The 26,839-nt window shown below is 47.4% G+C and overlaps 2 protein-coding genes across 6 annotated transcripts in view; one reads left to right on the forward strand and one right to left on the reverse strand.

Annotated features, from left to right (window-relative positions):
• LOC130595811 (microtubule-associated protein 4-like) overlaps positions 1-18,998 on the forward strand; it is a 38,334-nt gene extending 19,336 nt beyond the window's left edge. The window contains exons 5-11 of the mRNA XM_057402835.1: positions 3,584-3,643; positions 3,793-4,112; positions 6,388-6,516; positions 8,285-8,377; positions 13,628-13,709; positions 15,262-15,374; positions 18,141-18,998. Of these exons, the coding sequence (XP_057258818.1) occupies positions 3,584-3,643; positions 3,793-4,112; positions 6,388-6,516; positions 8,285-8,377; positions 13,628-13,709; positions 15,262-15,374; positions 18,141-18,350 (1,007 nt within the window). The 3' untranslated portion in view covers positions 18,351-18,998. The remainder of the gene's footprint in view (positions 1-3,583; positions 3,644-3,792; positions 4,113-6,387; positions 6,517-8,284; positions 8,378-13,627; positions 13,710-15,261; positions 15,375-18,140) is intronic.
• A 4,927-nt stretch (positions 18,999-23,925) lies between these two features.
• Positions 23,926-26,839, reverse strand: part of DHX30 (DExH-box helicase 30) — a 41,827-nt gene continuing 38,913 nt past the window's right edge. For 4 of the 5 annotated variants that reach the window (XM_057402827.1, XM_057402829.1, XM_057402830.1 and 1 more), the window contains 2 exons: positions 26,589-26,728; positions 23,926-25,883 (listed from right to left, as the gene is read on the reverse strand). In XM_057402827.1, the coding sequence (XP_057258810.1) occupies positions 25,648-25,883; positions 26,589-26,728 (376 nt within the window). In that variant the 3' untranslated portion in view covers positions 23,926-25,647. The remainder of the gene's footprint in view (positions 25,884-26,588; positions 26,729-26,839) is intronic. The other variant, XR_008971398.1, reaches the window with a different exon arrangement.

A 26,839-nucleotide genomic window follows, 5' to 3' on the forward strand; every position in this document is an offset into this window, starting at 1 on the left:
GGGTGCTGACTGCTTTTTCCTGTGTTTGGGTCATCCTATGGCCTTGTCAGTTTATTAAAATTAGTCTCTGGTAAACAAGCTTGTGATCTTCAGTTCAAAAGGAGAAAAAAGAAGGAAAAAAAAACCCAACCTTGACATGTAGCTATTTTTGAGAAGCCATAGCTCCTGTTAACCAGTACTTCTGAGAGGCATAGCCCGGCCTACCTGTCAGTCAGGAGTTGACCTGAAACTCAGTGATAGCTGAAACATCAATCCTTTTAATACAACACACGACAAGATCCTGTGCAAAGGCACAGAGACCATAGGTCAGATATTTTTTGCCTCTTCAGGGCCTCCTTCTTCAAAAACAAATCTGAGTGATCTTCAAGGACAACTTGGACCAGCTCTGTATGATTCAGGGTTAATACAATTACTGAATGGGATTGATTAAAGAAAAAGGACGCTATTACCTCTAAATTTTGCCATAGTAACAGTTAGAATAGGCACTAAAACCAATTTAAAACTTGGGGAAAGCAAATCTGCAGAAGAGAACTTGAAGTACTCAAGCTAGTGCATCTGAAGAACAAATAAGTTTAAACAGAAGTGAAGGCTTTTTACTAGTGCACAAAGAATTTGGAGCTGAAATCACCATCAGCTTTATCAGAAAACTGTGTCCCACCCCAAAAGAGAGAACTTCCCATGAGTTTAACACAGTCAGTGTGAAACGTCAGCAGCATATTAGCATCTTGAAAATGTAGTTTTCACTGGAGCTTGAGAGATTTAATGTCAGATTAAAATATAGTTAAATAATCTCAAGTCTTTTCCAATGACTAGACCTCATTGGCAAAATTTGCCAATAAACATGTGAAACTAGTAATATGTATTGCTGTTTTGTTCTATGAGTCCCAAAGCATGAATTCATAATCCATCTTTCCCAAAAGAATAGTAACGTTTTAACTATGTTGGAATATATCAGGCTAGATGTACATTCCATACGTTGTGCTCTAGGGGAAGATATAATTAATCGAGTTTGGAGGAAGTGTTGCACCTTCCAAAAGCCATGGATCTTCACTGATCCTGGGGACATCCTTGTAAAATACATTGTGTGGCCTTTTAGGCAAACTGTAGCCCAGAATGCTTAATATGTTTTAATGAGTTTGGTTAATTTTCCTTCCAAAATTGAGGCGCAAACAAAGACACATTTTCTGATGACATTTGAAAAGAGATGGAGTCAATGATGCAGAGAGGCAGGAAGGGTGTTCCAAGCGGCAAGATGTACAGATGAAGAGGCTTCTGCACCAGCAAGGGTGGTGGGATGTTGCCAAAGTACAGTGAGAACTGGGTGGGCGAGGGAGAGATGAGGTCAGCTGGAGAAACTCTGTCAGGAGCTAAAGCTGCTTTGTCTGAATCTGGAAACACAGAGGAGTCATGAATGGTAAAAGAAGGGAGCCTTATTTTGGATGAGGAGAAAGCAGTGGTGTGACAGAGGGTGAAGTGTTGGGGTGTCTAAAGGGGAATCGCAATGAGCCAAACACAGTTCAGTTTAGGTGGAACATACGCAGCTTCAGCTAGATGCATAGATGGAAGTGGTGGAGACCTGGATCTCTTCAGAGCACAGTTTCTCGTGACACTGCATTAAGCCAGATTTTATGTTTCTGGCTAAAGATGGGATCTCAGAAGGCCATCTGCTCTTGCTTTTCATGTGTCAAAAGATACTCGCTTTGTCATGGTGTGCTCAAATGTTTAGTCATTCTCACTATTCAAAAATACGTGTATAGTGATTTGTTTTGAAATAATATGGTTTCACTTTTTTAGGTATTATATGTCAGTCATTCTCTAATGAATGAGTGTCATGGACTATGTAAGGCTTGATTTTTTTTTTTTATTATTATTGTTTAATTAAAATATTTCTTTTTAGTTTCCTTCTCTCCTTGTGAAAATTACTTTTATGTTTATACAGGACGAACTCTCTGTCTTTCAGATCAGAAGATCAGTCTTTAACCATTTTCCCAGTAGCTTTATCATTCTCCAGGTTTTCAACCTCACATGCTAATAACACAGACAAAAATGTTCCAGTATTTGGCACCGCACTGACACGAGTAGCAATGACATCTCTATATTAAAGTAACGTATTAGTCCTCTTGCCTTTACATAAAACAAAGTCTGTTCCAGCCATACAGTTTTCCCTATTAAAACTGTGGTCTCAAGGAATGAGATTAGGTTGGTTTGACAGGACCTTTTTTGAAGTGTTTGGTATTAATTATATATCTATCCTCCAGGCCTTATTAAATTATCCAAATGTGTTTCATCTCATTAGCTAGTATCTTATCTGTGGTGTTTAATTGAATGCTTTTAGCAAAGTCAGAATGGAGTGATCCATGCTAACTTGGCCTGTAGGTATCTGCCTCTTTCGCTTGCTCTATTCTATATTGGTATTCCGTAAAGTACCCTGACAGCTACTTGGATTTATCTAAAAATCTAAGACTGTTAATGAAAATTAAGTATTAGAAGACAGGGGGTTTCATAATTTGTAACTCAGATTTTTCCATTTATTGTTTGCTTTTAACGTTGCGTTTCTTTGGCTACTGAAGTGAAACAGATTTTAGCCAGAGTTGCTCATTACTAATAGTAAAAAGCTACAACTTAATTATCAAAGAACTCCTTAAAATAAGGTTCTAGTTACATTTTTCAGTGTGTGTTTTTTGTCTTGATCAATTCTGTGTATAGTTTTCTTCTGCTCTGAGAAATACAGATGTGTTTCTGGTTTGCACTGTCCTCTACCTATGTGAAATGTAATCAGGTCATGATCATTGCAGTTTGCCCAAAGGCGTAATTCAGTTTAGTGATTGATTTTTGGTCTTATACAATTATAATAGGGACCAAAATATGTGCAGTAACTTCTGTGCAAGAAAAATTGGCATGGGTTAGAACCGATCTAGCAATGGGACCAAGGTTATAGAAGGACAACTGGGGTTCTGCTTTTGCTATTTGGTAAAGAAAGGAGCTGTGTTTTGGGGGTTGGTTTGTTGTTTGTTTGGTTTTTTTCTTGTTTGGTTGTTTTTTTTAAAGAAATTGAAGTGCAGTGAGATTAAAATAGTCTTACTGCTGTCTGATTCAGTAAGTTATTCTGAAAAAAATATTTTAAAGAAATTATTATTTAAAAAATCCCCTTTTATTGTTTGGCTGGGCAGGATGTTGGGCCATCTAGTCTTGGGTCATGTTTTGTCAAGAAAGGTTGGACTAGATCATCCTTGAGGTCCCTTCCAACCAGGGATCCTAGGATTCTGTGAAGCGCAAGCCATACCCCAGGTGTGTGGCATCACTGAGTGATGACTCTTTAGATAAATAGATCTTTTTTACTGGAAAGCATGAGTGGGATTTGCTGTTACAAGGAGGACCTCAGCCAGGTGTTTGAAGAAAGCAGTTAATTCTTTCTTCCAAGCATTATGTTTGAAATGGGGCCTGTGAGTAGAGAGGACCATTGGTCTGTGAGGAGCTGCAGAGAGACCCTAACCTCAGGGGAAGCTGTGTGACCCCAGGCGTCTCATCTGTGCAGAATGGCTTCCACTTTGAAATACTGACAAGTATGTTTTGTGTTGGGCAGCCATCAAGACTGAGGCAAAGCCTGCAGATGCCAAGAAGACCACTGCAAAGTCACCATCAGGTAACTAACTATTCAGTTCCCATCTAAATCAAATCCTCCTGTTATGGGCTGTGTTGGTCCTATCTTTAGGACTCTGAGGAAGTTTGTATAAACGGCCTCTGACCTATCTTTTTCCCCTTTCCCTCCAACTATGGCTGTGATCATTGCAGCAGACTTGAGCCGCCCTAAGAGTGCTACTGGAAATGCAGTAAAAAGCAGCACCACCACTTCTACCACCTCCGCCAGTGCACCTACTTTACCTGGAGTAGCCACCAGTCGTCCCAAACCCAAGCCTGCTGCAACCAAACCCACCACACCCTCTACCACAACAGCAGATGCTAAAAAAACAACTGCTAAGGTTCCAGCTAAACCCAGCAGCGTTTCCAAGCCACCTCGCCCGACCAGCAGTGCTTCTGCTCCAGATCTGAAAAATGTACGTTCCAAAATTGGATCAACAGATAACATTAAGCATCAGCCTGGTGGAGGAAAGGTGAGTTTCTTCAAACTTGGTAACAACATGTGCGTTGGAACAGTAGCTCTTAAGCATTAGGGGTGCTCTTTGCTAATTTTGGTGGCTGTGTCCTCACTGCTTTTCTCATTTATGCTCTGCAGAGCTCCTCTTTGGGTTCTTGGTTTATGCACAAGGCATTAACAAAGCAGTGATAGTAGCGTACAGAAGGAATCTGCTTTAATTAAGAGCCTTCATGGTGTTTATTGGCATACGTACAGGAATTCAGAATTCTGTGGTTCTGTTTTTCTGTTGTACTTCCTGACATAGGAACTAGTTGGTATTGATAGCTCAAAATCTTGTCTATATTCCAAAACCTTGCCTGAACAGAGGATTTGAATCTGCTGAATGGTACACAAGGTGGATTAATGCAGGAAATCTGGATTCAGGAGCAAGTTCCACAGCACCTTTTCCAGGTCTAAGAGCAGGGGAGCTGTTCAATTTGTCAGGCCTAAAGCTGAAATGAATGGGTCTCTCTATGTGGCTTTTTGGATAACCTCTGGTGGCTGCAGGAAAAGAAGAGGGTGGTGTTGAATGATCTATAGGGAGAAGCATGCACATTGTACTTGAGGCTCTCAGTCAGTAAGGGTCTTACATTACACTTTCACTGTGAATATCTACCATGTAAATGGTAAAGGTTTAGGGATATACCAGTATCTCTCTTCTGAGGGTTTAAATTATTTTGTGGATACGCATAATCATAAAACCTTTATTGGATATTGTATAACAGATACACTCATTTTTGCCTGACCAAATATGTTAGCAGCTTGCCCGTAGTCAGAGGGCTTTAATTTCCACGGAGTGGAACAGATTTGCCCACTTATCTGTGCTGCAGGTCTGTGATAATGAATAACTTCAGTCTCATGCCAAGAGAGTATGGCTCATGCTGGGAGCCTTAATCTCCTCTCAGGCACATTAAAGTCAAGGGCATCCTTGGGCTGTGGTGGTATATGTCACAGACAGCATCAATATAGCATGGATTTATTCTTTGGAGTTAAAGAGTATCATAGTACAGTCCTCAGAGCCTAGGCATTTAGAGGACAGAAACTTCCACTCTTCAAAATGGAGTTTCTATAAATGACAAAAAAGTCTGCTGAAAAGCAGGAGGGAGACCCTTTCTTGTACTGTATAGTGTAGCTTGAAAGCAAACAGAAGTTAAGAAAGCCTACTGCCATCTGCTCAAAAAGAATAGAGAAGATTGTTCTGTTATTTCAAATTGTGCCAGTGGCTCTGAGGATTGCAGAGCTTCTTAGCTTACAGGGTTATTGTGGCAGCTCAAGGGAATTTATTTTTACATTTAATTGTACTACACTTTATTTTCTAAGTGTTTTAATGGAATTGTTAAATCCCAACAATTGTACTTTTAAGAAAATGGTACTTTTTGTAGTCCTATTTATGCAGAGATGGTTTTAGAAGCTGAAAATGTCATAGAAGTGCTAGGGTTTTTTTGTTTCCTGTTCTTTTGCTGGTAGGCTAGTGAAATACAGAATTTATACTGACACAAACCCCACCCCCCCACCCCCCAAGAAATGCAGGTTCTGCTGCACTTATATGGATCTAGATGAGTAGAAGAATGGATGTTCTCAGGTAGTTGCTGAATTTTTCTAAACCCTGGATGTTTTCATTCAGTTTTCTGCTTAGCTGGATTAGTAGGTCCACTGGCATTTGATTAGTTAAAAACTGTATCAGAAATTGATCTCAATGCCCGAGTCAAATCAGTGTGGGGGTGTGAAATCAGAAAAGAAAGCACAGTGTATCTGTATCCAGCTGAGCTCTCAGACCTCAAAGGCAAAGAACATCAGCCAGTGGTGTGTGTTTGCCTCTCAGATCTGTACAACATCCTCCCTGTGAAGGAGTTGTCCTGCGCTGCTGTTGGGTTACTAAAGGATTTGTTGTAATTTTTTGGCAGAATATAATGGACTGGGGTCACTTGAAGACTTGCCAGTGTGACTATTGGGGAAATGAGATGCCAAGGAAGGGCATCGACAAGCTTTTTGAGAAATGGAGAGCTTAATTATTGCTTTGTGACCCCTGGTGCCTGTTTCAATCTGTGTCTGAGTGATGTTGCCTCCCTTCCACCCCCTTAGTTTTATTGCTCCTGGGCACAGGATTATACTTTGCCTGAGAATTACAGCATGTGAGAAGTTCTCCTGGGTCATCTGCTCCACTAAGTTTATCTGGATAGCTTGTGTTCCTGTACTCTCCTGCCCACAGTTTTGCTTTTGCTGGTTGAAATCATCCATTTGTCTCCATCTAGGGGAAAATAGAGAAAAGGCCAGAATCAGCCGCTGCTGCACGAAAGTCTGAACCCAATGTGGTCTCTAAAATGGCTACTACTAAAACAACCGTATCAAAAGAGGGTGCCCCAAAACAGCCCAATGGGAAAGTGAGTTTATTTCAGACTTTTCTCTGTGGAAGATGAAGGACAACATTTCCATTTTGAGTCACTTTCCCTTCTCTTCAACTCTTCTGCTTTCTTCTGTCAGTGTCACTGTTCCTTGCACAGACACTCTTCCAGTTTTTTCTTGTAAACTCTACAATGTTCTCAGTTAAACACATTCAGAGATCACTGTCAGAGGTATCTTTTCCATGCCTGCTGTGTGTAAATGTTTTCAGAGCAGTGTCCTCCATTCTCACTTTTAGACAGATAGGCTTAACTTTTGTAGAATCATAGAATCAGAATGGATTGGGTTGGAAGGGACCTTAAAGCCCATCCAGTTCCAACCCCTTACCATGGGCAGGGACACCTTCCACCAGACCAGGTTGCTCCAAGCCCCATCCAGCCTGGCCCTGAACACTGTCAGGGATGGGGCAGCTGCAGCTTCTCGGGGCAGCTGCAGCTTCTCTGGGCAACCTGTGCCAGAGCCTCACCACCCTCACAGGGAAGAATTTTGAGTCAGAGCTTTCCTTTCTGACCAGTTCTTCATACACAGCACTAGTTTATAACTAGGAAGAGCGAGCTTTAGTTCAACAGTGCCTGTTCTACGATTGCAGACTAACAAAGGCTTAGTATTTTTCCTGCAATATTTCCAAACCAGTTGTATCAAGACTCCTTAACTCCATGCATTAGGTGGCCACCATCTGATGGGTTACTCTGAAGCTGGTGTGACATGGTATTTCAGCATGAGAGAATGAGGAATGAGGAGGGAGTGCCTGCAGTGCTCGTTTAATTCAGATATTATCAGGCAGAGCCTGTTGATGAATGGATGGAACTTGTACCTCTAGAGAAGTCAGGAAACCACTGTCTACTTCCACTGCATGAGTACATTTTCAGAGCTGCTGTTGCACTGAATCCAGTGTTTCTGAACTGGCTAAGGAGCTTTTTGAAACCTGCTGAAGTGAGAATGTTCTGGTGATTCCTTTTGTGCTTCAAATTTATCACCTCTTTTTAAAAGTAGGATACAGCTTCTACCACGTTCTGTGCTGTGTTAAATAACGCCCAGACTAAACATGTGTTGTAACTAACCTTTGTAAACATGGGCCTCTTACTCTAACTCAGTTGCTACCTTTGTGGGTAAAAGCTCACTTAGTATACTCCTTTTGTACTTTGAAACAGAATAATTTTGATTTAAAGGAGAAGCAATTAACGTAAGATTCATCTGATAAAATTTAAGTGAAGGTTTGACAACTTTCATCAGAAGAGTAGTTTCTCATCTGCCGCCCAGGGGGTTTGAAAGACATTACCCAAGACTGGAGCCAGTCCAGGCAAGTGAAGGTGCAGGCTCAGAGCAGTTCATAGTGTTGTTGGAGGTGGAGCCATAGAGGAAGGAGGTAGCTGAGCTGGCTTTCCCTCCTCTGAGAAAGGTCTCACCAGAGCGCTCCTGAGAAGCTTTGCAGGGGACAGAGACAGCCCCAGCCCTTCTGGCAGGCAGGCTCCTACCTGGAGATGCTAACCCACAGATCATATGAAGAAGCGGTCTTCACAGAAGCGCTTAAGCTCTCGCACTAACACTGTCTGTGCAGCCTCTTGTTTCGTTCACTTGTTTTTCCTCACTCTCCTTCTCAGTTGCTTTCACACCTAATACTAAAGTTGGATTGAGTTTAACACAACTCTTTGTTTATCCACCATGTTAGAGCATCCACTCCAGCCTGCCATATGACAACTCTAACCAGTCCTCTTCCCTTGTGTTGTTTTCCATTCTGTAACATTCCAGGTCCAGATAGTCTCCAAAAAAGCGAACTACAGCCATGTTCAGTCCAAGTGTGGTTCCAAGGACAATATTAAGCATGTCCCTGGAGGTGGGAATGTAAGTATGGGCTCTGGGCAAGTTGTCTTTCTACTAACTCCTTCTCTTGTACTATGTTTTTTTATGTCAGTCTTAAGAACGCTCTTGTTTCAGTCAGAAAGGTGTAGCAGAGTTTCAGGGCTTCTGGAATTAATGTAGGCTGGAGAATTCTTTATTTTTTCCCGATGGGATGCTAGGGTGAATGTGTGTGTTTTGTTTCTTTGTGCTACGCATACACCTGACCTGTATCTCGTGTTTTATGTGTTATTTATTCATCACCAAATGTAGGACGTGCACACCATTGACCCCAGGAGTTAGCTTGCTGTGGGTTCCCTCTGCAGTCAATGGAGGCACCTCATCAGTCCTCTGACCTGTTTCAGATGTCTGGTTTTTCAGATGAAATCCACTGTGGCCTAGAAGTGCCTGTTACTCTTCACTGGCTAATAGGGCCTGAGTCAGATTGATTTCACTTCGTGTTTTACAAGAAGGGACACTTTGGGGAAAAAAGGAGGAGAAGACTCAGGGGTTTAATTTTTGAGCTGCAGTTAACTTCTAAATCTAAAGGCTACTGTATCTCTGGCAGCAGGGTTGTGCTTTTTAAAATAGAAGGCCAATGGTGTAATGTCTCTGTACTTGGTTACGGGTATTATATTTTGACAGTGTCTAGAAAAACCAACCCGGTTAAATACGTAGATACACTATAGCTTTTGAAAAGATGACATAGTTTGGCAGGCTTGTTTCCTTGTGAGCAAATCTGTACTACCTTAACAAATCTATGCTAGGCTGTTTGTACTGGGGGTAGTCTGCAGAAGTACAAAGATTGGATGGTTTCAAAAAGACAGTGAAGTACTTAAGCCCAAGAAAGCTTCTTCCATTGATGTTTAAAAATGCCAAGTTCCTGTGGAGTCAGGTTCAGCTATTGCATCTCATAGAATCATGAAAATACAGGTCGGAAGGACCTCAAAAGATCATCTGGTGGAATCTTTCTCGGCAAAGCATGATCCAGACTGAATGGCCCAACACCCTGTCCAGCCAAATCTTAACAGTATCCAACACTGAGGAATCCACCACTTCCCTGGGCAGATTATTCCAGCTGATTGTTCTCATTGTGAAGCATTTTCCTCTAGTGTCTGGTACGAATCTCCCTGCGAGTAACTTGTGCCCATCGCTCCTCTTTTCTGTGAAACTCCTTGTAAAAAGGGAGTGAGTCTCTGTTATCTTTGTATCTACCCTTTAAATACTGGGACATGGTGATAGGGTCTCCCCTTACCTGCTTTTTCTGTAGGCTGAACAAGCCCAGTTCTCTCAGCCTTTGCTCGCATAGTTTTCTAGTCCTTGGATCTTTGTGGCTCTTCTCTGGACCCTCTCCAGTCTGTCTGTATCTTTGTTGTATAGCGGGGACCAAAACTGAACTCTATTACCGGTGTGGCTTTCTGTGTGCCCAGTGACTGAGAGCCAGCATCAATGAAACTGCCTGCAAATACTCAATTTCTGGGGCCAGACGCTGTTTTGACTTAGTGTGTTCTGTTTGATGTCTGGTTCAACGGATACAAAAGCTAGGTAGAACCTGCCTGTGCTGCAAACTGCCACTTGCCTTATGAAATATTTGTGTATTTGTCTAGCTGGCTGAACGTTTACATGACCAAATCTTCCATAAATCTTTGCAAGAGGCAACCAGCTCTGGGTTCTTGCCAAACTCATTCCCTGCAGGCTGGTTTCCAAGGTGGTAAAAGACAGATGTTGAAGTCACACATGAAGTGTTCATTTAACTAATCTTAACTTCCCATTGAGAGTTGCTGAGCATGTATCCCTGATACCCTCCTTTCCTTCCAGTTTGTGGATTCTTACAGTGGTGGGATTTGCCATCTTATTTGGTGTTTCCATGACTTAGCCAACACTTACAGGAATGCATACACGTGTGTATAGACCTTCCCATAGAAATGCTCATGCAGGAGAATTCTCTGTGCCATAGAAAGATAAACTGATGGTGAGACCATCACATCAATCAGGTGCCCTCATAATATTTTTTTAGCTATGTATCTTTCTGTTCCTACTGCAGATTCCATCTGGGTTTGTCACCCAGGTTTGGAACACAGACTGTTTGTACATAATATGTGGTTTGTGGCAGAAGTCCTTTTGGCTCTGCTGTTAACAGCTGTTGTAACCTCACTGCTCATGCAGTCAAAGGAGCTGTATTTTACAAGCAGCTTTAATTTTGCCACTCTTACCTTTTATAGCCTTTTAGTGGACAACAAGTCAAGCATATTTTTCTTTTTTTTTTTTTTTTTTTCACAACAAAGATGTGATTTCAATGTGGGGATGTTTTCTTGCTTGATGAACTACACATGTGAACTATTCTTCCTTCCAGTGAATCACCAAACCCATCCTTTCCTCTTTACTGTCCTGCCCCGGGGACATTCCCAACTCTAGGGGACAAGTGTGCCTGCTTTCATTTTCTCTTCTTCCACACCCTCCTTTTATCACTGTAGTTTTTCTCTTTGCTCAACTACATAAGCTTTTTGCTTTGGGAATAAAGTGCTTATTATTTCTTAGTTCCAAATGCCCCCAAAACGGCTTCAGAATTTCTCAGTCTTCCAACGCCCCCAAGCCCAGAACAGGCAGCACCAGTGTGAGGAGACAAGACACAGTGACCAGTCTGGCTTCCTATAAAAGCACTTTCTTCATTTTTTTATCTGCTTGCTCCCTTTGGGGCACCATAACATTAGTGTCTTCTTTCAAGATGTTTTCGTGTTCAGATAATTACAGGGATCACTTCTGATGGAATACTTCGCAGTGTTTAATTCCTGAAATACACTGCTGATGGGGATATCTGGAAAAATCCATTGTTCTAGTCTGTGGCTTCAGTTAAAGATTTTAGGAGTCCTGTGGACAAGAGCTGTGGTTAGTAGCAAATTATGATTCAGCTTCAGGGTCTTTCTGATAGTAGCGATGGACATCCTACCACAGTGAAATGGTTTCCTAGGTGGTACACTCTGTTTGGGTACCCATTTTGCCTAATATCCACAGAGGTAATTTCTTCTCCCCTTCAAGATACCCAACAGGACTTGTTCAAAAGCAGTAGATACTGTTCCTACTCACATTAATATTTCCCAGAAATATCTTGACATATTGTTAGGTTTCCTGGGTAAAAGCTTTTTGTTTTAGTATTTTCCCCCTCTCTTTTTAAAGAAAGCAAATGTAAAGAGGTAGATTTTACAAAGCACAGGTAACATATATGTTGTTGAAGATACAAAAAGGTGATTTGGAACATACATGTGTTTCTCTGCCCTTTTGCTTGACCTGCTTAGATGGGTTGGGAAATGGTCAGAGACAGAAAATCTAGAGGGAGATGAGGATCACGCTTCCCATCTGAGCCTCTGTATCAAGCTTTCAGACCTAAAGTTTATTTCTGGCACCAGAGTCTGAATATTTGGCTCTACAAATGCAAGCCCAAGCTTTTAAACCCAAAACAACTAATGTTAGCAGTCTTACAAGAAATACACTTGCATTTAGGTATAATTGTTTGGATCTCCAGGTGAAATCCTGAGGAGTCAAAAGTGGGTATGTCTGCCCTAGCTGATAGCAAACATTGTTGTATTAAAATGCATTCTGTGAAATAAATTTAGTTTTATTCCAGTTCTAAGTAAACAAATACTTATTATAAAAGCTGTAGTCACTTTACTAGCAGCCCCAAGAAAATCAGATTTTGTAGCTGTGATCTCACCTTTTGGAGTGTTTGGTGTCACTGAGTCAGGGTACACGAACATGGAACAGCAGGAGGCTGAACTGTGCTGTTCTACTGATTCTGAGCAAACAAGACATCAGGGGTTTGACTCATCCATCTTCATAAGTACTCAGAGGATTCATGCTTCCTGTGAAAGATGTATTGCAAATTATCATGGTAATTCTCAATGAGCTTTTAGAGTAGCGGGTAAGTGAATGAATTCTTGTCACATTCAGAAAGAAAGGTTTTCATTTTCTCTGCAAGATGATCTGTAGCAGAACTTTCTATGCGCAGAGGTGCCAGCTGGTGGTTGCTGGCATCACTGGGAGAGGTGAACCTCTTAACATTACTACCAAACCCCTCCAGCTCTTTCCCATGGAAGTTACAAGGTCAGCAAGGTAGAACAGATGACTGGAAGTTCCTTCAGGTGTAATTATCCTATGTTTGTATGAAATGAAAGCTCTCCAGGTAGTCAGCAAGAAGTTCACTGTGGAATAGAGGAGTTTTTCATCCACCTGGAGCTGCAGGAGGAATGTTAAAGGTGTCAGAAATGTGGCTCTGTACAACACATGTGGTCCAGGTGTCAGAGATGGATTTTGGGGGGGGGCAAAAAAGACATCAAATCTGTGACATTTTGACTCCACCTTTGTCTTGCCACAGAGAAGACACCTCTCCTCCCCAAGTTCAAACTGATGTCCACAAACACCACAGTAGAATATTTGGCTCATTGACTTAGCAGAAGGTCATTTACTGAGTCGTGTCTCACGATTTCATGAGACTCATGATTTCTGCATCACTGTACATTGTTTGTTTTTTGCTAATTGAAGGCTTTGCATGCCAGTATCGAGTCACTGGTAGAATGAGGTTAAAGGTAATAATACTGGGGAATAGCTTTCCCTGCTTCTGGTGTTCTGTCTTTGAGAGTTTCTTTGAGTGGCTCGTTCCATCTGGGCATGATGCTCCTTCCTGGGTCCTGTTCTCATCAAGGAGGAAAGACCGCTGTGAGGAGGCTGTGAGCAGCCTGACAATGGGACATGGGTCATCTGCATGTTAAAGGTGATGGGGAGTAAAAGTTGGAATTGGTGGCATGTCTCTGGCCCTACAGGAAGAGCATGGCTGAGTGAACTGGAAGATGACATCCATCCTGGTGACTGGACCCTGGCAATGGTCTGTGTCTTCAGGAGCAGAGCCAGTGCTGGGAAGAAACAGTCTGGGGGACATGGCAATGAGATCGGCTTTTTTGGCCCAAGTGCTTTTATGTTCCATGAATGTGCCATGAACTCAGGGCTGCCATTTCTAGTTACTGTCTATCTGTGAGTTTTATCCGGTCTTAATTTCTGTTAGCTCACATTAAGCACTTCTGGCTGGTACAGGCCTTTAAATAATGCTAAAGCTGACTGTAGTGTTTGGCACAGGGGCTGAGAAGTCAATAATGCAGTAGAAAAGGTTCACTAAGCGTGACCTGGTGTTTGAGATGGCCCTTTGGCTTCCCGATTCCTGGGAAATGCTTCTCTGTGTTGAGTTGTTTCTTTTTGTTTTCTCTGTAGGTGCAGATCCAGAACAAGAAAGTTGACCTTTCCAAAGTGTCCTCAAAGTGTGGCTCTAAAGCAAATATCAAGCATAAACCAGGTAAAAAAAAAATACCATTTCTTCACTATTTGTCTGTAGCTATTACATGTCACTTAAATATAGTCCTGGACTCTGACTGAAATAATTGAAGGGGGTTGTTGCTCTCAGGGAGTATTTCTAGGCAGCTAGCTGCTTTAGTAATTCCTAGTGGTTTCATCAATGGAGAATGCCCAAACCTTCATCTGTTTACAGAGGGCTTTGGGGCTCTCTGAACATAGGTTTGCTATGGAAGGATAAAGTAACTCCCCTCCAGTTCTTCAGAGCAGATACTAGGGTCTTTTTAGCCTTCAGTTCCGTAGCAGCTCCTGTCTTACATAAAACACTTTGGGCTCTTTCATGATGTATTATGGGATGAATGTGCAGGAATTATTTCTTCCCCGCTGGGAACACAGCAATTACTCTGTGTGAATTCCTGTGAATCTCACGTTTCCTAACCCCACAATGACCAGCCCACCACTCAGCTGGAGCACAGGCAAGTCTCAGGTTCAAGGTACTGTGCGTATAGGCAGATTGTTGGAACTGTACCTTTGTAGCATCCTAAAGTATGGTCAGTTCACTGATTTTTGCTCATTTGTCTGTATCTGAGGACAGTTACCTGCACAGGAGAACTCCTGGCAGTCAAACGTCCATGCATGAGGGACAAAGTGCACTGACCAACGCTGGAAGCAAATGCTACAAGCTTGTGCTTGTCTGCTCCTAGGAGTTTCCTGCGCTCCTTCTGCCAGCCTGTTAGGTTGAAAGCAGTTCAGCCTTACACATTGAGCACCACGGTTCACTGCCTCCAAACGTGCTAAGGCTTTGAGAACGTGGTGCCACAAACGTGACCTCTGTTTATTCAAGGCTCTGTAATAACAGGCTCTGCACAATAGTAACTGCTCTTGTCCAAGGCTGATTAAAGCAGACTAATCCATCCATCTGCTGTCAGATGTTTTAACTGATTTTGTTAGACTGAATCAGTTGGCTTCTATGGTTGGCCATGCCAAGCTTCCAGAGTGCTGAAGACTGAGTATTTGGTGATGTTACTGGGAAGCAAATTTGTGCTTAGCAATACCGAGTGTTTTTTGAGAAACCTGCTGCAATATGGACTGCTCTTACAGTCTGAGTTGTTCATGGGAACTGCAGTATTCTAAATCTAGAAAAATCTTGATGGAAATCTACAGGTGTTTTCCTGACCTTCATGTTCTGATGAACCTGAAGTGTCCATCCACAGAATCACAGACTGGTTTGGGCTGGAAGGGACTTTGGCAAGGGACGCAGATAGGAGTGGGCAGCAGGTATTAGTTGTTGGAATCCCACCAGTGTGGGATCCAGTGGAAGTGGCATTTCACACCCCTGCTGGGGCAGTCAGATCTAGTGAGACAGTTGACCTGATGCTATCTCCCAGCCTGTCCGTCTGGATATGCGGTGTTCCTTACCTGAGCGCAACTTCAGGGCTCTCCAAAGTACAAGGAACCACCCAGTCGTTCCTTGGTGGGGGGCTGGGAAGGGGATGGATCTCAGCGGGACTTTCTGGAGGCATTAATAAACTCACTCCTACACAATCTTGTTCTAGGGGGAGGAGATGTCAAAATTGAGAACCAGAAGCTGAACTTCAAGGAGAAGGCGCAAGCCAAAGTGGGTTCTTTGGACAATGTGGGACACTTGCCAGCAGGAGGAACTGTGAAGGTGGGTGCAGTGAGCTCTCACATGTCAGGGTAGGATTTAAATTTGGTGGTGGTTCTTGTCCTGTAGCTTCTCTACCCCCAGCCTTTTAGAACCATCCACTTATTTCTGTGGCCTCTGTTGTGAACCCGAGGAGTAAGTATGAGCTGAAAAGGAGCTATGAACTACCTCAGTGGCTTACCCGAGTGGGCTTCCTGCAAGGTGTTACTCAGAGAGCTTCTACTGCCCATCTGCATCCTTCTCCTAAGAATCCTAAAGCAGGGATCACTCTGTAAACTGTAAGCCCAGCAGATAAGCTGCTTGTGACCCTTTCCCTGTTTTTTTACCCCTAGTAAAGCTGGGAAGACAGCACCTTGCAGATCTCAGGGGCACTTTTCAGCCTGAAGACCTTTTGTGCAAGGATAAGAAAGTATTGTTGTGCTTTCATTGCTGTGATTCAGTGCTTCTCCCCATGAGAACATCAACTGCCCCTAGCCTTGGCTGCACAAATTGCAGGTCTCATTACAGCAATGCAACATCTGTGCTTAGGGGAGGGAAATTACCCTGCTTGGCTGACCAACTGATGGATGTGTGGGCTTGACCTGTCACGCCACATGATGTTCAGAGCAATGCTGGGGATTCTCTTTAGGTAGTCACTAACACCTGGGGGGTTTATATGAAGCACTGCTGCTTCTGAATTGGCTGGCAGCTCTGGAAGTGGAGAAAACAATCCGGTGAACAGCACCAGAACTGTTAAAATTTGAATTAGTGTTTGCTCCCAGCAGGAGAGGCAGAGGGAGGAGAAGGATACCCTCCTAAGCACTGAGTTCCCTCCGTTGCCCCAGCATTGTTTCGTTTGAGCACATTTGTGTTGTGGAAGGGTTCAGAGTTCAGCCATCTTGAGCTATTGTGTTAAATGCTGTGTGAATTTGAAAGAAATAATTGCTGTCCTAAAGAGCAGCTCATGCAGCAGAATTCACAAGTCTATTTAGGACGCATTTAATCATCTCCATTAAAACAAGGCAAGAGGTGACTGCCAGAACATTTGATGAGGGCGCATCAGGACTCTCCTATCTCCAGTCCTTTTTATAAACTTCAACCTGGCAAATGGGGCTCAGTGAAAAGCTGAAAGGAACTAGAGAAGCTGCTGCTCTGCTGACAGAGATTGGGAGCTTTCTGTCACAATGCCTGTTCCAGTTCACTGGAGTGTCCAGTCCTCACAGAATCAGAAGGAACCTCAAAAGGAAGGTGGGATGGTTTTGCTGCTTGTTGAGTTAAGCAGGTCCAGAATCAGTCCGTGGCGTTACTACCTGGTATGCAGGGAGAGGGCCTCATTTAGTCTAAGGAGAGTGCAGCAGCCTTATTCCCTGTGAATAAGGCTTTATGGGACAAGAGCATGGGGTCAGAGCAGAGCTCCTTTGGGCTGGAGGGTGCCACCTCCTACTGTACTTCTCTGTACTGATCATGGCAGCGAGGGGATGCCCTGTCTGGGTGGGTTGCTCCTTCCCGGAATGGGGATGGGCCAACATAATATACTCTCTGCTTGCCATGCCCTGCAGTGTTGGTTGTGTCTTTCCAAGCAAGTCTGCATTACTCTCAGGAGGCTCCCACCAGCATAGTAGTCTCCTCTCTAATGGCAGTAGGGCTTAGCTCTTCTCCAAGGCTAGAAGTTGGTGACTCCAGGTGGGATGACCAGCTCTGGGAGCACAGAGCAGGACAGGATCTTCTCTAAAGACTCTGCTCCCAGTTCATAGTCCAGCATCAAGTGAAGATGATGTCCTTTGTGCAAACAGTTTGGACTTCCAGTTTTGGGATCCACTATGTATTCTTTGGGTCCCCCAATGTGTCCCCAAATAATGGAGGCTGCTCCACTGCAGTGTGCCCAAACCACCTGCTTGCTTTTGACCCTGTAGCATTCTGCTTTAGTCCGGTCAACGTACCTTGGTCTGCATTTGCCATGGTTGTGCTCTGTCACCAGGGCGTTACAGGCGTGTGTTTGGGGAGAGGGTGCCTTGCTCTGGCCCCTGTGGTCAGGGACACGGTGGCCGTGCTTGGATGAGCTGGCAAGGACCAAAATGCTGTGAAGAGCTGCAAAGCTGGTCAGGATGGTGGCTTCCCGGGGAGCGGAGGGGCTGCTTCCCGCTTCCAAACACCCCCCCCCCCCCCCCCCCCCCCATCCCTGCGTGTGCCTCGGCAACTGGGGAGGGTGGAGGGGGCTCCGGGAACCCGCACATCTCCCCCCCTTCCCACACCCCCATCTTCTATTGACTCGTCCCTGTCGTCCTCCCCACCCCGTTGTCTCATTGTAGGCTGAGGGGAGCGCGGAGCCAGAGCAGCTCCCGCCAGCCCCTCAGAACGGAGAGGTGACAGCGGCCCAGGCAGGCAGTGAGATGCGGGAGAATGGCGTAGGGCCGGCAGTGCCCACTGCCCTCAGTGGTGGTGACCAAAGGGAAATTCAGAGCTTCGAGACTCAGATACAAGAAACAAGTAAGTGCCTGTGCCTTCTCTCTACACACGCTGCCGGGTGGGATGGGGAGAGCACTGCAGCAGGGCAGAGCAGCCGCCCCCCGGGCACTGGTCACACCGCTGTAAAGCTGAACCTTGAACTGTTTATATCGATGTCTGTAGGGTTGATTTGCCTTTTTTTTAATTCAGAAAATTGCCTTTTATTTTCCAGGCATCTAATGATGACATTATGGTATCGTCTTCCATTCCCCTCCTGTCCCCCTCTTTCCTCCTCTTTCCTTCTCCTTCCCCTTCCCCTTCTCACCTGCCCTTGTGTCACTGCAGATTGAATCTCACAAGCTGACGTTCCGTGAGAAGGCCAAGGCTCGAACAGACCACGGAGCGGAAATCGTCGTCTCCAAACCCCCCAACCTTTCCAGCAGCACTTCCCCCTGGCGTAGCACATCCGTCAGCGAGAGCCTGGGCTCAGTCGCCTCCTTGTCACCGCTGCAACAGCCAGCTCCCCTTGCAGCGCTCTCTCAGCAAGGCTTGTGACCCCTCCCAGCCCTGTCCCCTGCCCTCTCCCCAGAATAACACAGCTTGGCTCTCTTAACCCTGCCCCTGGCTTTAGGTGGGAAGGGGACAGCGTTTAGCAGGGCAGGCATCCCTTTTCAGCCACAATGACTCTTCCAAGCATCCTGGAGGCTTGCCCCTGGCCAAGCGTGTTGGGCTCCAGTGGTCCTTTTCTGGCTGGAAGGGGCTTCCTCCCCCTCCATGCCTCATCCCTTTTGCTTTCAGGGGGATGCTGGTGCGAGCGTTAGTGTTGTGTGGCAGGAACGGGCATCTAGTTGACCTCCAGGCCGTGTCTTAGTGGCTGGGTAGAAGCGTGCCTGTGCTGCTGGTGGCTGAAGCCAGGCCAGAGTTAACAGGGATAAGCTGTGACCTTTCTTTCTGTCTTTATTTTTAAGCAAGACAAGAACCCACCTTTCCCTCCCTGCCGCTTCAGTTTCTGCTGATCCTGTTTGATGATGATGATATATATGATACACACACGTTTAGGCTGTTTTAACTGTTGACTTTAACCTTTTATTCTTTGTGACGATGTGTTGATGATTTATTGTGCTACAAGCCCCTGCTAAGTTTCCTTTTCTCTTTCCTTCTTTTCCTAACCGTAGGACAGTAGAGACATTAACCGCTGCTGCAGTGCTGGCTTCTTATTGACATATCCAGCAATTGTAACAATTTTGTTGTTGGTTGTTTTGGGTTTGGTTTTTTGCTTTCTTGGGTTTTTTTTTTTTCTTTTAATATTTTAAAACGATGGAGCAAACTCATGGGATTAAGCCATGTCTGAAGTGAAAGGCTCGAGAACGTGTTAACAGAGAACTTGCTGTAACAGATCAGATGCAGCCTGTGTTGACTGCAACGAGACGTGTTGGCTTGATGCTGGTAAAACCTCTTGTAGGCCCAGGACGTGTTAGCAGGGTGAAGACGGTTTTATTTATTCACGTTCTCAGCCACAGCCCTGGGATTGAGCTTTTTCTGGCTAGGGCCTAAGGTCAGAGGAGAGGCAGGAGGCTGCTTTCACGGTGGAGTTGCAGGTTAACGCAGGCCTGGAGTTCCAAGGCCGAAGCAGGTCTGTGGTGCGCACGTGTGGCGTGTTAGCAGAGGCCGATGGGTGGGTGACCGTGTTGTCCGGCTGTGCAGGGCGAGGCCGAGGTGGGGAAGAAGGGAAAGGCCCCCTTTCCCCTGGGATGATGCACCCCGGGGTGTGCAGGGGGCTGGGAGGGAGCAGAGCCCTCGCTGGGGCAGGGGAGGCAGGTTTTAGTGCCAGGGAGTTGCAGCTCTGACTAGGACTAAGGAGATTGACCTACTCGTGGAGGTGTGAGCTCCTCGTTTCATGTTGCAAATGACACTAAAGAAATGTAAATAAATTAAAACCAAGAAGAACAAAAGAGGAAAAAAAAAGAAAAAAGGAGTGTTCTTGGGTGGACAAATTAATTTAAAGAAAAAAAAAAGCAGCAACCAGAAAAAAAAGGCGGAATAACAAAACACTGGGATCAAAGTGAACTGAACCAGGCATGCGCTAAGGGGGGGCTGTCCAAGGAGGAGACAGAGGGAAGCCGGCAGCTTCTCGTGCTTGGGGGAATATTTCTGTGGGAAGCCGACAACGACACGATAACCCGGAATCTGTATTTACACAAAAAGATTCTTATTGCACTTGTATTTTTTATATTAAAGTTTGCATGATTTCTAATAAAATGGCATTAAAATGTACTAGTTTGCATCAAAGTCGTCTGCTAGTTTCGTAAGTGCTTTTTTCCTCTGAATACAAATTTAAATAAGCAATGCAGATTTGCACCTCAAAGGGGCGGTTATATATACCCTGGAAAACTCCCAGTGCTTCCCTTCCTCTTCCTCCTCCTGTTCCTCCCCACTGCACTCCTCCCCTCCATCCCACATCCCTTTAATCCCAAACCGGGGACAGCTGCCGAGCTGCTCTCTCCCTGCCCTCGTGTTGTGGCGTGTTGTGGCGTGTGGCCTTGGCCAGCACTAACCTGGCCCCTGTTGCAGGCCCGGCTCTTCGGTGAGAAGGGCTGGAGCTGGGGCAGGGGCCGAGGCTGGAAACCTCATTCCTCAAGAGAGCAGAGCTGTGTCGGGACGCTTTGAAACCCTCCGGCCAGTCCCATGGGGGTGCTGCTGCCTCCGACCACCCGTTCACCTGCATGCTGCCCTCCGGTATATATCACTGCCCTTTGCTGATGCTTCCTTCTTTCTCTTACTGCTAAATTCTAAACACCAGCTTGATTTTGTCAGTCTTGGGTTTGGTTTTGTATTGTTTTTTTCCAACACTTGAATTGAGGGGAAGTTTGGAGGAGAGGGACCGAGGTGAAGACCGATCCCCTCCCTCAGCAGGGGCTGTGCTTCCCCAAGCAATAACGCCGATCCACTCGGGGCTAGGGCAGGCGCCAGCTAGAGGGTCTGGTGCCCATTGTGAGGATCCGGTGCTGGCAAAGCTGTGCCTGGAGCCACGCTTCCCTGCTTGTGAGCAGCAAACGCAGGCTGGCAGCAGGTGAAGCTGACCCCAGGCTCACCGGCTGGGCAGAGGAGGTGGCAGTGGCCAGGGACCACTTGAGTGGCTCGAGGCAGGGACAGCGCAGTCTGGCAGCGGTGGTGGTTCGAGGAGGTCAAAGCTGAGATGTCGCGTTCCGCTTGCGCTGATGCCCTGGGGTGAGATGGCGGCGCGGAGGGAGGCAGCCAGGTCCTGGTCAGAGCTCAGGGGTGGCAGGAGGAAGGCAAGTGGCCGTGTTACCTGTTGTCTTCTGAGATTGCAAAAGCAAAAAATGCGAACGCCGAGCCTGCTGCAGAGGGACAGCAGCGCCACCTTCTCCCCCTGCGTTGCTTTTATCTGCTGTCTCGGCTGCTCCTCAGTCCCGGGCAATGCTTTCAGGCCCATCTCTGAACATGCACAACCCTTCCCAGACTCTGACACAGTTCAGCCGAGCACCAACCGGCTGCCCTGTGCTTCTGTGCCACTTTCTCTAACACTTGTTGTGCCTGTGTGTAGCTGACGAACAAATCCAGATCCACTCCTTGGCTGTGTTTTTTTTTAGGACAGCGTCTTCAGGTTTCATACTGTTTTATTGGGGTTTTTATTTCATTTTAAGGAAACGGCTGTACATATTGCTAGCCCGGGAAGAGATTCATGTGTGGGGAAAAACAGCTTTAGTTGCCTAATGTGGGAGACGTGGGAGTGAGCTGGTTTGTGCTGAGACCTTAACTGAGGATTGCAGGGAAGCTGCTGGCTGGGCAGAGCCAGAGAAGGAGCTGAATTTGATGTTGGCTTAATCTAGGGATAGAGGGAGCAAATTCTCCTGGATAAAAAGAGCTGTGGTCTGAATTAGATCCACTTGAATGTACACGTTGCTGTCCTGAGCTGCCCCCTGCGGCTCCTGCAGCTGCGCTTGGCCTGATGCTGCTCTGGGGGAGGCAGGAGGAGGAGAGAGGGGAGGGTCTGGCATGGACAGGCAGGCTGAGGTCTTCGGTGAGCTGAGTCAGGGCCCTGCTGGATGGGGCACTGCGGCCAGCGCTTGAGCCCTTTGCTAAGCTTAGGGTCAGGGAGAGCGTTGGCTTGGTAGTGGCTGAGCTGCTGAAGTGAAGAGCCCGCGGCAGGGAGGGCTGGGTGTGAGCTGCTCTCCGTCTTGGGCAGGCAGGAGGCGTCACCGTGGCCATCCTGGTTGCGGGTTCCCGGTGTCTCCACAGTTACTCTGGGGCTTGTTACACTGTCAAAGTACATTCAGGTAGCCAAGTTTGTGTGCTTGAGGCCACAGGAGCAGGAGCGCCCTTGGGTCAGCATCCTGACCGCAAACTGAATGTAGTTTTCTATGCTGACCCTCGCCATTGTCCCCCGCGTAGCATCGGGGTGTGAGTGGGGCTCTAGGACCCTCTTCTGTTTGTGTTCGGGCAGAAGCTCTAGTTCTCTTGGAGTGTGGCAGGAGCTTGATGTCGGTGACAGCCTTGGGGTGACCAGGGCTCCCGTGTCCTCCCCACGTGTGGACGGGGGGAATGGCTGAGCCCATCCTAAGCTGTTCAGTGCTGGCCCTGCTAAAGGCCGAGTGGCAGCCTCCAGGCTTGGGGAAAATAGCACCAAAAGCCCTCCTGGCGCAGGGCAGGCTGCGAGCCGGCGGAAAGCTGCGATGCGAGGCAGCAGCAATAGCAGCAGGCGTGTTCCGGCTCTCCTTCCTCCTCCCCACCTGAACTCCAGCTCCAGTAAGCGTTTGCCTTCCGGCTCTCCCTCCCACGAGTCTCGCTGGCCACCAGCCGGTGGCTAGAGATCAGGCACCAGCCTCTGGTCTTGCACCCTTTGTGCTTGTCCCACCCCAGCATTCAGCATTGCCTGCAGCTTTGATTACCCCATAACATAGGTACAGCGAGTAATGACGTAGTGGGGGAAATGACCGTGGGGAGGGGTGGGTGGACTGAGAGGACAGTAGGGCTGGAGACAAGGGCTTGGGGCTGATCCTGGCTCTTGGCTCCCTCTGGGGTCTTGGGAACCTCTCTGCCTCAGTTTCCCCATCCGCAGGGTGGGGATGATACTCCTTTTACCTCACCGGGCTGTAGTGAGGAGTGAGCAGTGTGTGAAGTGTGCTCTAAATGTGATGTGTTCTTACTGTTTTGCGTCAGGATTGCTCTGCAGCGGCCCCATCTCCTCGGGGCGGTGAGTGCACTCTTGTGCTGAGGGGAGGCCGGTGCATGGTGTGAGGCCTGAGACAGCTTTGGGAGCTGGGGAGGGGGCCGGGGCAGAGCCCCTCCTGCTATGGGGTTAATTCAGACTGGTTTGCTTCTGCCTTTCTCTTTCACCCTCCTGCGAGGGGCAGTACGGCCGTCGTCTCCTTAGCAACATTTCCTGACTTGATGTTGTGATTCTGACTATTGTAAAGGGTTGAAATAAAGCTTCTAGATGTTCCCTCTCAGCTTGGGCGTGAGTTTGTGTGCGGGTCAGGAAGGCCGGGCAGGGGCTGGTGGCACAGTCAGGGGCTGCCTGATGGCAGAAGAAGCCCATAGAGCTAAGTTGTGAAGGAAGGGGGTCAGCGCTGATGCTTTCAGCCACCGGGAGATCCCCCTGACTCCACTTTGCTCCTCCAGCCGGGGCTCGGAGGTGCACCCAGTTCTCATTGGCATGACCTGGGGGTTTTTTCCTTCTCCCCATCCCACCTGGTTCCTCTTTGAGCAGTGGCCAAGCCCAGCTCCAGGGCAAGCACAAAGGCATGGGCACAGCTGATGAGGAGAGGGCCCCGGGGGGCCGCTGTCCTCTTCCAGCCAGAGCCTCCACACCCTCTTCTAAAGGTTTTCTAGCCAGGCTAAGGGCTTGTGCACAGGAAGGCTGCAAACAGCGCTGTCTCGAACAGGGTTTTGACCGTGCTGCCCAGGAGGCTGCGTTGTCCCTGCACCCAGAACCTCCCCAGCTCTAAAGCCCCGCCCGGCACGGCTGCGGCACCAGCAGCACCAGGACAGGCTCAGGAATAGCCTAGGCCCCTCCCCGGGATCCTGAGGGCTTTCCCTGGCAGCACTATGACATCCCCCAGCAGCAGAGCCAAAAACTCCACCGGAAGAAAGAAGAGGACAGAGGCAGTTACTACTCTATCCCTTTTTATTGTCTTTAATCTATGTTGTAAAAAGATCCAGTATCACATAACAGCCACTGAAGTATCCCAATATCACACTAGTTCTGAACCATTTAGACAATAGCTTGGTCTTCTTTTTTTTTTTCTTTTTTTTTCTTTTTTTTGTGTCTTTTTTTGTCTTTTTTTTTTAAACCTGCTGGAAGAGAAACCCCTAGCGCCCATTACACAGGCCAAAAGAAACAAACACTGGTCAAATAATAGTGACAACCTCAAGCAAGTGAAATGAAGATGACAAGTTCTGCACGAACTCGGGCTGCAGGACCCCTGCTGCTCTTCATCCCAGAGCCATGAGGTCCTGTACCAGCCCCACCACTCCAAAGGCTGAGGCCGCAGCTCCACCGAAACCCATTACAAGTAAATTAAATCCTAATAGAGAACAACTGGGAGAACCCAATGTAGATCCCCAAAGGGAGGCAGGTGCCAGGCTGGAGACCCTTCACTGCCCTTCCCACGCGTAGAAACGGCTTCTCACCCGCACTCTGCTGAGGGATTCCTGCCGCTTCCCTTTCCCAGCAGAGCGCTGCCCTTGGTGGCCTTTATTTCCAATACAAAGAGCGTAAGAAATGGTGAATAAAAACAAATGACCTCAGGCCTTTGCGCTCAGCTGTCGGGGAGAGCCACAGCCATCCCCTGCCCCGCTTCCCCCCCGCTACACCACAGCACTGGCCCCGCGAGTGTGAAGTACACCTTCCTCTGCCACATGCATTACGAACAAGCACAAAGCCTCACAACAGCCCTGTGAGGTAGGTCACCATCTTCAACTGACAGGGAATCCAAGGCAAACGGGGATTAAACTCCACCTTTCTTACTTAATGCTGCGCCTGTCGCAATCTTCGTTCCATGGAAGTATGGTCCCTGTTCATAGAAAACAAAAGGATTTTGTGCCTTTGCTCCTGGCTTCCTGCAGGAGAGCGCGCTCACAGGCATCTACCATGGCGTCCTGTGTCGCACAAGTTACAGGGATCCGGCCTCCTGGACATAGGGAGAACAAGAAATTAAAATAACATAAAAACAACGCAAGAGGACAGAAAGTACAGGCAGGTCAGGAAGGACAGGTCACATCTCACACTCGTAACGCCACGACTGCTGTGGGGTGGCAGGGCCCTGCTGCAAGGCTCCGAGGTACCACGTGGAATGTCACGTCCGTTCGGTGCCATCAGGGCTTCCTCTCCTTCGACGTCCCCTGGGGACAGTGAAAACGATGGCAATCTCCACACTGCACCGTAGCTGCTGGGTCCACGCTCTTGCCTGGCTCTGGTGCCAGTCCCAGGCACAGCTGCCAGCCAAGACGCTGTCTCCTGAGGCGGGAGCAGCCGTGGCACCGGCGCCACTGCGGCCTGGCCCCGTGGGGATGGGGCAGAGGACGGCCGCAGCTGCCGTGTCCTCACTTCCCAGGTCAGGGACTGACGCAGTGCAGGGCGGAGGAGGTGGGTGTCCACGAAGCTCACATCAGGGTCCGCTGGCACTCCCAGTCCATTCCAGGCGGTACAGCGCTGGCTCTTCCTATGCGTTGACCATGCACAGAGCCGACAGCAGGAGATTCAGACAACATTAATCTTCTAGGATGGAGAGAGATGACTTCACAAGGGATAAATAGAACTTTATTTAAATAAACATTTGTGAACATCTTTATACAAATTACAAGTCCCCACACAATCCTCCAGATCTGCCTAAGCACCAAAGCTGCCGGGAGGGCCTTTGAGCAGATCCACCAGGATGTCGAGCAGCTGGCTGTGCTGGTGGTGCAGGTCCCCAGGGATGGCTGCCATCTCATAGCACAGACACGTCTCCACCATCTTGGAGAGCGACACACGGAAATCACGCAGGAGGCGGATGGTGTAGGAGTCTCCCTCCAGCACCAGGAGATCACTGTCTGTCAGGGAGACTGTTGCTCGCCAGCCATCATCTTAGTGGGAAGAAGAGAGCAGATCAGAAGCATGAATGGCGTGGACACGTTCAGCTTGTGCTGGATGCTCGGCCCTCTCCACCACGACCAGTGCGGGTCCTCCCCCACTGATTTTATCCCAGAGTCCGGGGACTCAACTGGGCCAACCAGGTCACACAAAAGCCAAGCAGCACACTACGCCTTCAGACTGGGATCCTCCTTTTGCTTCAGGAGGCAACTGACTGCACAGCCCATTTGAGCCTGAGGGCCACAAACCCACTGCAGCACTGCCAAAACCCCACAGGCTAAAGCTACACATCCACGCGGAGAAGGGCTTACTCCTCCCCCCACACCAGCTATGGCTGCAAGTCAGCTCCACTCCTCATTCCCCATGGATGAACCTTCAGGCACAAGCCTGCTTGTTCAGCCTGCCTACAGTTTGGTTTCCTTGTTGCTCTGGGGAGCTACAGCTGAGAACAGCTTGCAAATTGTCACCTTTGTGGCCCCACTACACAATACCTAGTATAAAGCAAGAGACTTAGAAAGCAGGGGAAGATGGTTGGCCAAGGGAAGTACCTGGGGGGTGGCCACCTTGCATCCCCTCAGGCTGTGGCACAGCTGTAGGAGTGGGGTGCCTGGGGGGTCAGGCATGGCATGAGGACCCTGCAGTGGTGCAAGAGGCTGTGTAGGTGGATGCCTCAGCCCCGTGGCTGCTCCAACACTCACCTCGGACATGGATGTCTGTGTCAGTCATGAGCAGCACGGCCAGCGGATGGACCTGGGAGGAGTCCCGCACAAACACCCCACCATTGGACTTCACTGCCATGAAGTACGTTAGCCAGCGGCTGTACAGCTTGGACGCCTCCCTGCACAGGGGAACAGCGTCGTCAGGTGTGGGACTCTGGTTCTCACACAGGTGTTGGGTGTGGGGGGGGGTGGAGTGGCTCTCCATGGTCACAGGCACACCCCAATCACCC

Source organism: Pezoporus wallicus, unplaced genomic scaffold (genome assembly GCF_028554395.1).
Source record: "Pezoporus wallicus isolate ANWC-B61680 ecotype Strahan unplaced genomic scaffold, APGP_CSIRO_Pwel_v1 contig_8057, whole genome shotgun sequence".
In the NCBI taxonomy this organism is placed as follows: Eukaryota; Metazoa; Chordata; class Aves; order Psittaciformes; family Psittacidae; genus Pezoporus; species Pezoporus wallicus.